The sequence below is a fragment of the Bufo bufo genome, chromosome 3 (genome assembly GCF_905171765.1).
Source record: "Bufo bufo chromosome 3, aBufBuf1.1, whole genome shotgun sequence".
Taxonomy (NCBI): domain Eukaryota; kingdom Metazoa; phylum Chordata; class Amphibia; order Anura; family Bufonidae; genus Bufo; species Bufo bufo.
Window position 1 is genome coordinate 90,410,761 of NC_053391.1, and position 14,000 is coordinate 90,424,760.

Sequence of the window (14,000 nt, forward strand, 5' to 3'; positions counted from 1 at the left end):
AAAAGAACGTGGACACTCCTGTGTCCCGTCACGTCAACACCTGTCACTCGGGGGATATTGGGTCTGTTTTCAGGGGATAGAGATTGTCAGAGCTTCTCCTAGAGGGGGCAACCTGGATCAGAGTGTCCTTAAAAAAAGAGGCGCAATGGACCTTTAAATTGGGGACCCTTCGCCCTAACGGGCTGAATGACCATATATCATACCTCAGTTTCATTGAATAGTCGCCTAAAAAACGGGTGCCCCCCCTTTTTTTTTTATTAATGGAGTGCTGACTTTTTGTATGCTCCCCCTGATTAAAATTCAGATCTGATACATATATGGCACTTTTTGAATGTTGTTTCGTTCTTCCTCCCATGGTAACCAATAGCGATTGTTCACTGTTTTTGTGATGCAGATAGTTTCAGCTTGTAGTGTGCTCCCTATGGATAATGACATCTACATAGGCGGTTGCTGCTGATTTTCGTTGTTTCCTTCACATATCCCTTCTCGATATTCCATCCAGCATTATTCAATATTTTGGCAAGTATTCCTCTATACATATACACTATACCTAGATGCAGGCATCGCTTACTTTGGTCTAGCCAGCGTGATGTGGGAGGTGTATAGGCACCCCGCCCCTTCCACACATGATTGGCTAACATGCGATCCCTGCGTCATCAATGGGGGAGGGCTTTCCTCCTTACATCAGAGCGCTTTCGGCCGCCGCCTCACGGCCGTACTAGCACCGGATATGCTGTCATGCTGTTGCTCTGAATGAATGAGATAGCTCAGCTTAAATAGGCAGGTTATTTTTGCTCCTGATGATTCTTACATAGAAGAAACGCGTTGAGCTAGTATTACTGCGATAGCATGAGCTAGATGACAGTTCTCTTGGGAAGTAGGATTGGGTGCGATCCTGCAGGATACCTTTGGCTGTGTTTCTACAACCTGAATCATACAGTACAGAGGTGATCCATGCTTAACACAGTGTATCAGGACGCCGTATAACCAGGGCACCCTGATCTGCACCCAACCCTGTTCTTCCCAATTTAATCACCACAGCTTGTCAGAGCGCTGGGACATTGTAGTGTCTATCACAGAAATACACTTGTCTCCTGGCTCTCATGCTACCACTATAGCATCAGCTGTTGGTGATTAGCTTGTATGTGATTCCTATCATACCCCTCCATAGTTGTACCTGGATAGCCTTCCAGGTTCAAGGAGGTGGTTTGATATTGGGACACATTTTCATATCCCTTTGGCTACAGAGAGGAGGTGGCGACACTATACACATGGTGGGTTCACATGTCACTGTTTGTTTGAGCACTTGGTTAGTGCCACCCCAACTGCCTATAATTATTAGGGATTTTTTAGGTTACGTTCTTCCCCCTATTTTATTGATATACCAATAAAAGTTACATTTTAGCGTAATTAATCCATATCTCCCGAGCAAAGGGTACCTCAAAATTTTTACTTTGGGGTTTCATAAGCTGTAAGCCATAATCATCCAAATTATAACTAAGGCTTGAAATATCTCACTTTGCATGTAATGAGTCTATCTCATATGTTAGTTTCACCTTTTAAGTTGCATTACTGAAATAAATGAACTTTGCACAGTATTCTAATTTTTCGAGTTTCGCCTGTATATATACAGTGAGGAACAGAAGTATTTGAACACCCTGTGATTTTGCAAGTTCAGGAAATCACATTGTATGATTTTTAAAGAATTTATTTGTCTTGCACTGTTGAACATACCGGTAAGTATTTGAACACCTGAGAAAATCAGTGTTAATATTTGGTACAGAAGCCAAGTAGTTCTTGACCAGGTTTGCACACACTGCAGCAGGGATTTTGGCCCACTCCTCCACACAGATCTCCTCTACATCTGTCAGGTTTCGGGGCTGTTGCTGAGCAACACGGAGTTTCAGCGCCCTCCAAAGATGTTCTATTGGATTTTGGTCTGGAGACTGGCTAGGCCACTCCAGAACCTTGATATGCTTCTTACCGAGCCACTCCTTGGTTATCCTGGCTGTGTGCTTCAGGTCGTTGTCATGTTGGAAGACCCAGCCACGAACCATCTTCAATACTCTGACTGAAGGAAGGAGGTTGTTGCTCAAAATCTCCCAATAAATGGCCCCATTCATCCTCTCCATAATACAGTGCAGTCGTCCTGTCCCCTTCACAGAAAAGCACCCCCAAAGCATGATTTTACCACCCCCATGCTTCACAGTAGGGATGGTGTTCTTGGGATGCAACTCATCCTTCTTTTTCCTCCAAACACGACGAGTGATGTTTACACCAAAAAGTTCTACTTTGGTCTCATCTGACCACATGACTTTCTCCCATGCCTCCTCTGGATCATCCAGATGGTCATTGGCAAACTTCAGACGGGCCTGGACATGTGAGGACTTGAGCAGGGGAACCTTCCGTGCAATGCATGATTTAAAACCATGACGGCGTAGTGTTCTACGTACAGTGACCTTTAAAACTGTGGTCCCAGCTCTCTTCATGTCATTGACCAGCTCCTCCCTTGTAGTTCTGGGCTGATTCCTCACCTTTCATATCATCAGCGATACCCCACGAGGTGAGATCTTGCATGGAGCCCCAGTCCGAGGGAGTCTGACAGTCGTCTTTAGCCTCTTCCATTTTCTAACAATTGCTCCAACAGTTGATCTATTTTCACCAAGCCGCTTGGCAATTGCCCCATAGCCATTTCCAGCCTTGTGGAGGTCGACAATTTTGTCTCTGGTGTCTTTTGACAGCTCTTTGCCCTTGCCCATGGTAGTAGTTGGATTCTGACTGACTGTGGAGTGGACAGGTGCTATTAAGTTAGATTAATGAGTGGAGTAGAGGTGGACTTTTTAAAAGGCACAGTAACAGGTCTTTGAGACAGAATTCTTGCTGTTTCTCAGGTGTTCAAATACTTATGTTCAGCAGTGCAAGAAAAATAAATTAATTATTTAAAAATCATCCAATGTGATTTCCTGAATTTATTTTTTAACCACCTCAGCCCCCAGTGATTAAACACCCTGAAAGACCAGGCCACTTTTTACACTTCTGACCTACACTACTTTCACCGTTTATTGCTCGGTCATGCAACTTATCACCCAAATGAATTTTACCTCCTTTTCTTCTCACTAATAGAGCTTTCATTTGGTGGTATTTCATTGCTGCTGACATTTTTACTTTTTTTGTTATTAATCGAAATTTAACGATTTTTTTGCAAAAAAATGACATTTTTCACTTTCAGTTGTAAAATTTTGCAAAAAAAACGACATCCATATATAAATTTTGCTCTAAATTTATTGTTCTACATGTGTTACAAAAAATGTTTGGGTAAAAAAAAAAAAATGGTTTGGGTAAAAGTTATAGCGTTTACAAACTATGGTACAAAAATGTGAATTTCCGCTTTTTGAAGCAGCTCTGACTTTCTGAGCACCTGTCGTCATGTTTCCTGAGGTTCTACAATGCCCAGACAGTACAAACACCCCACAAATGACCCCATTTCGGAAAGTACACACCCTAAGGTATTCGCTGATGGGCATAGTGAGTTCATAGAACTTTTTATTTTTTGTCACAAGTTAGCGGAAAATGATGATTTTTATTTTTTTCTTACAAAGTCTCATATTCCATTAACTTGTGACAAAAAATAAAAAGTTCTATGAACTCACTATGCCCATCACGAAATACCTTGGGGTCTCTTCTTTCCAAAATGGGGTCACTTGTGGGGTAGTTATACTGCCCTGGCATTTTCCAGGGGCCCTAATGTGTGGTAAGTAGGTAAATGACCAGTGAAATCCGAAAGGTGCTCTTTGGAATATGGGCCCCTTTGCCCACCTAGGCTGCAAAAAAGTGTCACACATCTGGTATCTCCGTACTCAGGAGAAGGTGGGGAATGTGTTTTGGGGTGTCATTTTACATATACCCATGCTGGGTGAGAGAAATATCTTGGCAAAAGACAACTTTTCCCATTTTTTTATACAAAGTTGGCATTTGACCAAGATATTTATCTCACCCAGCATGGGTATATGTAAAAAGACACCCCAAAACACATTCCTCAACTTCTCCTGAATACAGAGATACCAGATGTGTGACACTTTTTTGCAGCCTAGGTGGGCAAAGGGGCCCATATTCCAAAGAGCACCTTTCGGATTCCACAGGTCATTTTTTACAGAATTTGATTTCAAACTCCTTACCACACATTTGGGCCCCTAGAATGCCAGGGCAGTATAACTACCCCACAAGTGACCCCATTTTGGAAAGAAGACACCCCAAGGTATTCCGTGAGGGGCATGGCGAGTTCCTAGAATTTTTTATTTTTTGTCACAAGTTAGTGGAAAATGCTGATTTTTTTTTTCATACAAAGTCTCATATTCCACTAACTTGTGACAAAAAATAAAAACTTCCATGAACTCACTATGCCCATCAGCGAATACCGTGGGGTCTCTTCTTTCCGAAATGGGGTCACTTGTGGGGTAGTTATACTGTAGTTATACTGCCCTGGCATTCTAGGGGCCCAAATGTGTGGTAAGGAGTTTGAAATCAAATTCTGTAAAAAATGACGAGTGAAATCCGAAAGGTGCTCTTTGGAATATGGGCCCCTTTGCCCACCTAGGCTGCAAAAAAGTGTCACACATCTGGTATCTCCGTATTCAGTAGAAGTTGGGGAATGTGTTTTGGGGTGTCATTTTACATATACCCATGCTGGGTGAGATAAATATCTTGGTCAAATGCCAACTTTGTATAAAAAAATGGGAAAAGTTGTCTTTTGCCAAGATATTTCTCTCACCCAGCATGGGTATATGTAAAATGACACCCCAAAACACATTCCCCAACTTCTCCTGAATACGGAGATACCACATGTGTGACACTTTTTTGCAGCCTAGGTGGGCAAAGGGGCCCATATTCCAAAGAGCACCTTTCGGATTTCACTCGTCATTTTTTACAGAATTTGATTTCAAACTCCTTACCACACATTTGGGCCCCTAGAATGCCAGGGCAGTATAACTACCCCACAAGTGACCCCATTTTGGAAAGAAGAGACCCCAAGGTATTCGCTGATGGGCATAGTGAGTTCATGGAAGTTTTTATTTTTTGTCACAAGTTAGTGGAATATGAGACTTTGTATGAAAAAAAAAAAAAAAAAAAAAAAATCATCATTTTCCACTAACTTGTGACAAAAAATAAAAAATTCTAGGAACTCGCCATGCCCCTCACGGAATACCTTGGGGTGTCTTCTTTCCAAAATGGGGTCAGTTGTGGGGTAGTTATACTGCCCTGGCATTTTCCAGGGGCCCTAATGTGTGGTAAGTAGGTAAATGACCAGTGAAATCCGAAAGGTGCTCTTTGGAATGTGGGCCCCTTTGCCCACCTAGGCTGCAAAAAAGTGTCACACGTGGTATCGCCGTATTCAGGAGACGTTGGGGAATGTGTTTTGGGGTGTCTTTTTACATATACCCATGCTGGGTGAGAGAAATATCTTGGCAAAAGACAACTTTTCCCATTTTTTTATACAAAGTTGGCATTTGACCAAGATATTTATCTCACCCAGCATGGGTATATGTAAAATGACACCCCAAAACACATTCCCCAACTTCTCCTGAGTACGGCGATACCAGATGTGTGACACTTTTTTGCAGCCTAGATGCGCAAAGGGGCCCAAATTCCTTTTAGGAGGGCATTTTTAGACATTTGGATACCAGACTTCTTCTCACGCTTTGGGGCCCCTAGAATGCCAGGGCAGTATAAATACCCCACATGTGACCCCATTTTGGAAAGAAGACACCCCAAGGTATTCAATGAGGGGCATGGCGAGTTCATAGAATTTTTTTTTTTTTGGCACAAGTTAGCGGAAATTGATATTTTTTATTTTTTTCTCACAAAGTCTCCCGTTCCGCTAACTTGGGACAAAAATTTCAATCTTTCATGGACTCAATATGCCCCTCACGGAATACCTGGGGGTGTCTTCTTTCCGAAATGGGGTCACATGTGGGGTATTTATACTGCCCTGGCATTCTAGGGGCCCTAAAGCGTGAGAAGAAGTCTGGAATATAAATGTCTAAAAAATTTTACGCATTTGGATTCCGTGAGGGGTATGGTGAGTTCATGTGAGATTTTATTTTTTGTCACAAGTTAGTGGAATATGAGACTTTGTAAGAAAAAAAAAATAATAATTCCGCTAACTTGGGCCAAAAAAATGTCTGAATGGAGCCTTACAGGGGGTGATCAATGACAGGGGGGGTGATCAATGACAGGGGGGGATGATCAATGACAGGGGGGGATGATCAATGACAGGGGGGTGATCAGAGAGTCTATATGGGGTGATCACCACAGTCATTGATCACGCCCCTGTAAGGCTTCATTCAGACGTCCGTATGCGTTTTGCGGATCCGATCCATCTATCAGTGGATCCGTAAAAATCATGCGGACGTCTGAATGGAGCTTTACAGGGGGTTGATCAATGACAGGGGGGTAATCAATGACAGGGGGGTGATCAGGGAGTCTATATGGGGTGATCACCACAGTCATTGATCACTCCCCTGTAAGGCTCCATTCAGACGTCCGTATGCGTTTTGCGGATCCGATCCATCTATCAGTGGATCCGTAAAAATCATGCGGACATCTGAATGGAGCTTTACAGGGGGTTGATCAATGACAGGGGTGTAATCAATGACAGGGGGGTGATCAGGGAGTCTATATGGGGTGATAACCACAGTCATTGATCACGCCCCTGTAAGGCTTCATTCAGACGTCCGTATGCGTTTTGCGGATCCGATCCATCTATCAGTGGATCCGTAAAAATCATGCGGACGTCTGAATGGAGCTTTACAGGGGGTTGATCAATGACAGGGGTGTAATCAATGACAGGGGGGTGATCAGGGAGTCTATATGGGGTGATCAGGGGCTAATAAGGGGTTAATAAGTGACGGGGGGGGGTGTAGTGTAGTGTAGTGGTGCTTGGTGGGACTTTACTGAGCTACCTGTGTCCTCTGGTGGTCGATCCAAACAAAGGGGACCACCAGAGGACCAGGTAGCAGGTATATTAGACGCTGTTATCAAAACAGCGTCTAATATACCTGTTAGGGGTTAAAAAAAACACATCTCCAGCCTGCCAGCGAATGATCGCCGCTGGCAGGCTGGAGATCAACTCTCTTACCTTCCGTTCCTGTGAGCGCGCGCGCCTGTGTGCGCGCGTTCACAGGAAATCCCGGCTCACGCGAGATGACTCGTATATGCGTCGCTGAGCGCAGGGCTGCCACCTCCGGAACGCGAATCTGCGTACAGCGGTCCGGAGGTGGTTAATACTGTCCCTCAGAGGAGGAATGCACCTACAATGTGTATTTCAGACCCCTCTATGATTTCTAAGTGGGAGAACTTGCAAAATCAAAGGGTGTTCAAATACTTCTGTTCCTCACTGTATATATACACACACAATATACTGTCCTCTTCTGTGTTAATTACTTTACACAGTTTAGTGTCATCTGCAAAAATTGCTATTTTACTGTGCAAGCCTTCTACAGGATCATTAATAAATATATTGACCCCTGTGGTACCCCACTAGTGACAGTGACCCAATCTGAGTGTGTACCGTTAATAACCACCCTCTGTTTACCATCACTGAGCCAGTTCCTTACCAACATAAGGCTGGGTTCACATTACAGTTTCATTATCCTGTTCTTCCGACGGTTTAGAAGAACAAACAAAATAAAATAAATAAATAAATCAGGATACTGTGAATCAGTTAAACATCCATTTAAAAAAAAAAAATACATTTCCTGCATGCAGTACTTTTTTCCCCCCTTCTTATTTTACAGGATCCTTTTAATTTTTTCTGTTCTTGTGACGGCTCAAAAGAACGGAAAATGAAAAGGAGATGTGAACCCAGCCAAGGCACAGTATCGAATGTGTGCAAGCTTGACCACCACAGCCGGATTGCAGGGTGGTCATAACATGGAAACGAGAAGTGCATAAAGTGAAGGAAAAATGAATCCAGCCAGCAAAGGAGGCAATATGGACAATCACAGTACATTAGTAAGTGCCTTGTAATAACTTTCTCTTCATGATAAATGCAATTTGCTGAAGTGACAACCCTTTAAAGTTGATACTTTCATTTATCATTCTAGTACACTTGCTTGACAACACATTTCTTCTGCACACAAGATATGACATCCTGATAAACAAGCAACAGTCATCGGCTATTGCATACTGCAGATATTGTTACTAAGGAAAGACTGAATCAGGACAAATGGAGACCGAGCCAAACTCTGTAACTAAATAGAGAGACTGCACACAACTCACATACCTTGTGATATCCCGTAGATCTCCTCGGCTATGCGTGCAGCTTCTTTTCGATTCCCTCGGACAATGTAAAAATGAGTGAGCAGAGCCAGTGACACTTTGATCAAAAGTTTAAAGCAGAAGAGGGCAAATATGGCCACGTAAATATTACTGAAGGCCAGGAGGATAGAACTAGTATCCATTGTAGCCACCTCTCAGCTGAGACGCTTGCACTGTAGCAGTCTATTTTTGGCCTCCCTGCAAAGCTATTTTAGAACTTTCCACTGCTGGTCGACTTCAGAGAACAAATCTCTTTATTAAGTGAACAGCGCCTACATGCCATATACCGTAAACATAAAATACATAAAAACGGAAGTGCTGCAGTCTTCTGGAATCCAAAAGCACAAAGGGTTGCATTTACTAATGCGAGTGTTCCTAGACTGTGGCACAATTTAGCGTATCTAGGTTTAGCGAAAGTTCCTGCGCCTTGTCTTAAAGGGTGTGGCTTGCCAGGAAAGAGGGGTGACCCAAGATGTGACCTTTGCAACAAAATGATGCCACTATACTGGCACAAAATTCTGTCTCAAAGTAGGCCAACCAATAGCTGGTATAGAGTTAGACAAAAATATCTAGCTCTATACCACATTTATAATCCAGCCTGAGCCACGGTAATCAATCTGGTCTTGAAAAATCTGCGCCGGTCTCGATTTCTGCCTCGTCATATATTAGGTGCATCCTCCGGCAGTCTGCGCGCATAGACAGAAATCTACAGAAGCTCAGGGATATCGGTCTTAATTTGTGCCAGAAAACTGGAGAAAATGAAGATAAATTTGTCAACGCCACTGGCCGCATCCCCTCCCCACTCCTTTCAGAAAAGTGGGGAGGGTGGCATAAAAACACCACTTGTGACAGTATACTGTATTGTCACAATGGCGTCTAGTGGTGATAAGCCATTAATGTCTGAGATATGCTAACCTCTAAGTATAGTTCTCGTTTTTTAATCCACACCAGGTTTTAACTTCAAAAAGTGCACTAAACACTTGATCAAAACCCGAATGTGGTCTGACACCTAAACAGCAATGTTTATACTGTTGGGATATACTTTATTTTGACCATATGAAGAAAGGTGAGGACTGACCTGATATTTAATGTGAGGCTTGTGCACAATAGGGCTGCGGTGCTGCCCCAAGCTATTTTATTTATTTATCTACAAGGAACATGTCCGATTGTGAACTGGTCACCTTCTTTTATCCAAAAGACTGAAGATTCTAAAATAACAAAACCACAATTTCAGTCGTTGATTGATGCACATGTCAGTCGTGTTCTATAAAGCCTTATTAATCTAGTGAAAATGCGGAATATTAACTTTAGACTATCGGAAAGTGAACACATCAATGACTGCAGAGATTCTTATACTTTTATTACAATGCTGATCGTACATAACAAAAACAGTCATATAAACAAATGTAAGAAAACCAAGAACAGACCGATCATGGAGTGTGCAGTCAAATTGATTCACTAAAGCTAGGGCTACACGCCGACTTTGGTCATGCAGCATTAAAGGGGTTGTGCAGCGATTTATATTGATGACCCATCCTCAGAATAGGTCATCAATATTTGATCAGCGGGGGTCAGACACTCAGCACTCCCGCCGATCAGCTGTTGGACGAGGAGACGGCGCTCCATGCTAGTGCTGCTTCCTGGTCTTTACACTACTCGTCCTCTCCTGGAGCGGTGGCATAGTGTAATGACAAGTACTCACTCCACTCAAGTAAAGGAGCGAGTACTTGTCGTTACACTGCACTTTCAAGATGAAGTGCAGTGTAATGAACAGGAAGCAGAGCTCGCATGGAGAGCCGCCTCTTCTTCTAACGGCTGATGAGCGGGGGTCCTGGGTGTCTGATATTGATGACCTATCCTGGAGGACAGGTTATCGATATATATCTCTGCACAACCCTTTAAATATCTCAAGGTACCTGCACTTAGGGCTCATACACACGACGCTATGTATTTTGCGGTCCGCAAAACATGGATCAGCAAATAATAAAGGATGACATCTGTGCGCATTCAGTATTTTGCGGAACGGAATAGCTGGCCCCTAATGAACAGTCCTATTCTTGTCCTTTATGTGGAAAATAATAGGACATGTTCTATTTCTTTTGTTGAACGGACATACGGAAACAGAATACACACAGAGTAACTTTGGTTCCGCATATGGGCCACAAAAAACAAAACAAAAACGGAACGGACACGGAAAGAAAATATGTTCGTGTGCATGAGCCCTTATGCTGTGGAAAAACCTGGAGTGTGTGCAGGTACTCTTAAGGTCACAGTGACATGCCGTTCAAAAAAGATCCAATTGTGCAGGTCGCAAACTGCAAGCGTTTTTTCCAGCATTGATTTTAATGCAATTTTGGTTTGGCTGTAACTCATTTGTGACACTTCGGGGATTTCTTTTTTATTGGGTGTTCCAAATTCCAACCAAATCACACCCTAAAGTGTGGCTTCAATGCAATGTCAAGTCGCAGACATGCAAAACACCCATTTTTCTTGTATGAGTTGTAGTCATGTGACTAAAGTTGCCGAGTAGCCCTAGCCTTATTCTACCACATAAACCTTCTGGTAATACAGAATCATAACACAACTTTGAGGCATATAACATTGGAAAATTCAAAAAGGAAAAAAATGTATTTTCACATTTCACGCCTATTCAACAGGCAGGCTTACATACGGTACTTTGCACTTGGTTTAAATTGCATAGGATGCGAGATAGAAGGTTAAAATAGAAGACTCTATAGTAAAGAAGCAGCACAAAAAAAGCAAATGTGAGGACTGAAACGTAATATTACTATGCGTCTAATAAAAGGCCTTCCTAAAGTAAAGTAATCCCAATTATTTGTACATTGTACAAATAATAAATGGTGCTTTTCTGAACAGTATAGGAATATGAAGAGCAGGAAGACAAATCACTTCCTCATTCAGATGTAAGAAAAACATGCACCACTAGGGGGCGGGAATCATGGACTCCCCGGCGATCCTTGAATGAGTGGTCCCTGACACAGTCCTCTTTCATTCTCCATCGTCTAGCTAGCTATGCTAGAAATTAGGGCTTTTCTGGAGTGTTGGCCGTTTTTTAAAAACCCCTGGCATCCAGTTGTTGTAAAACTACGACTCCCATAGTTTCCCCAGAGTTGGAGTGCCGGAGGCTGCTGATCCCTGGCCTATAGTCAGAAACTTGCAATCTGATACTGGATCGACAACTTGCTTCAAGAAATTCAGAACGTACAGCAGATCTGTTAAAGAGGAGCACTCATCTCTAGGCCTGCAATAGTAAACACTTGCATGTACAAAAAATAATTTCAGCGTAGCCTTTTCTTTCTTTTTTTAATTAGTAACTAAGCGCTGGGGAGGGGGGTGTTATTCATAAGATCTATTTAGGTGGATTGACGTGTTTTTACAGTGTTTTTGTTGCATTAAAACACCAGCTCTGGTTGTGACATGGAATTCTATGGGGATTATTAAACGCACCCACACAGGCGGATTTTTGACACTTGAGCTGCATTAATGGTATTTGCTAAAATGGCAGCATGCTCTGCGTCCGATGTTTTTGTATTTTTTTTTTAACCAATGGATCTATTTTCAGGCTGCTTTACATATGAAATGATATTACAGGGGGGGGGGGGGGGGGGGAGTACATATTTTGCTATATAAAAAATTCAAGGCAAATGCCTTAAATGCACAAAGAATTATTTAAAAAAATGCTGCGGGGTGTTACAGTACACAGGATGTGTCCCTACACAGTTGGACACTGTCAGCATTGACCGGAAAGTGTCAACTTGTGGCGAGACATGTCCCATCAGGAGGGAGTATAGCAAGCCTACTTTCACACTAGCGTTTTTTTCGGCTCAGTCATCGATCTGCAAAAACGCTTCCGTTCTGATAATACAACCGCACGCATCCGTCATGAACGGATCTGGTTGTATTAGGTCTTCTACAACCATGACGGATCAGTCTTGAACACCACTGAAAGTCAATGGAGGACGGATCCGTTTTCTATTGTGCCAGATTGTGTCAGAGAAAACGGATCCGTCCCCATTGAATTTCATTGTGTGCCATGACGGATCCGTTTGGCTCAGTTTCGTCAGTCGGACACCAAAATGCCGCAGGCAGCGTTCTGGTGTCCGCCTCCAGAGCGGAATGGTGACTGAACGGAGGCAAACTGATGCATCCTGAGCGGATCCTTTTCCATTCAGAATGCATTAGGGAAAAACTGATCTGTTTTGGACCGCTTGTGGGAGCCCTGAATGGATCTCACAATCGGAAAGCCAAAACGCCAGTGTGAAAGTAGCCTAACAGCTATCAATTTATACATACTCTTCCAGGAGGAATATCAGAGGAAAAGCACAACACAGTTCTAAGAAAACCAACAGGGATTATTTTCCGTATATTAAATATGTAGGAGGAAAAAAACTGGATAATAGTACCACATCTATAATATAAGATATCTTTTGTGATATTACTGTGCATTTGTATTAATATAGTCTTCTTTCTGTAAACTATATAGATTTTAAGACTTAGCTTTAACCACAGCCTCAGATTTATGAAGTTAATACCTAGATAAAAAAATAAAAATAAATGCAGATGCCATTTATCAATAAATATTCATGTATTCTGAATACGGAACAATATACCATATAGCTTGTACAGATCCCATAAAGAGTAAAAGAGTGCAAACAGTAAATATAATACACATGGATTGTACACATATATCCTTGGTATAAAGATGGCTTTCATCATTTCAGAGATCTCTAGTAAGAGGCGCACATTATAAAAGGGTAACACGCTATACGCAGACATTTGGTTACAAGCAGAATGTAAGTAATAGGAGTGTAAGGAGCTTGAACCATTAGACGTCCTCCATTAGTAACACAAATTTCTGTCAAAAAGCCCTAAACATAGGTTGTTGTCATTCCAACCAATGTGATACAGTGCAGTAAGGGGGTCCTTTCCTTACATAACCCAAAAGACTGGAGTGGAGCATATATTATGGCAGAGCAGCAAATATTTGGTGCCAAGAACAGGATATGATCTCATTAGCTATTCTAACCCTATTTGAAAATGTGTTTTGCCATTCAGGAATTGAGGTATTTCCAGTAAATCACCTGCATTTATGTATGATCTTGCATTTTTGTGTCGGGGAAACATCCTTTTTACACTGCAAAGGCCCAGGCAAACACACTGAGAAATAATGGAAGCTGCGCTGTCATAGACAGGAGGAGCCTCCCATTAACAGCTGAAGTATCTGCAGGTCATGGTCACTGACTTTTCATACAACTTTGAAAAAAATCAATAGTACAAGCTACAATAAAACATTGTAATATAGCTTATCAAATAAAAATGTATTGTTCTCGAGCTGCACCTCCCCCCCCCCCCACCTTTCCTAACCTAAATTTGTATCTGAAATTTCTTCTCAAGCAGTCTCACGAGGGAACAGCTCACAGATTATGTGCGCCAATAAAAGTCTATGGAGCTGGGAGGGGGAGGAGACAGGGGATATACCAAAGAGACTGCTACAGACAGTTTCTATCGCAGCCTAAGTGCTTTATTTACATCCATAAAGGTAAGTACTTCTCTATAATGTCCTCCATAATCCTGCTGCTGTTGCTGAGTAAGAGAATGTCATAAAGCAGATTCTCATCTACTTTCTGTGTGCAATGTATGAGAGCTAGTCCCCACCAACCACC

General features: G+C 42.4%; 1 protein-coding gene across 1 annotated transcript in view; it reads right to left on the reverse strand.

The window, feature by feature from the left end:
- The window catches only part of ASB11 (ankyrin repeat and SOCS box containing 11), a 61,264-nt gene extending 52,805 nt beyond the window's left edge, over positions 1 to 8,459 (reverse strand). The window contains exon 1 of the mRNA XM_040423311.1: positions 8,282 to 8,459. Coding sequence (XP_040279245.1) covers positions 8,282 to 8,459 — 178 coding nt within the window. The remainder of the gene's footprint in view (positions 1 to 8,281) is intronic.
- Positions 8,460 to 14,000: the final 5,541 nt, after the last annotated feature.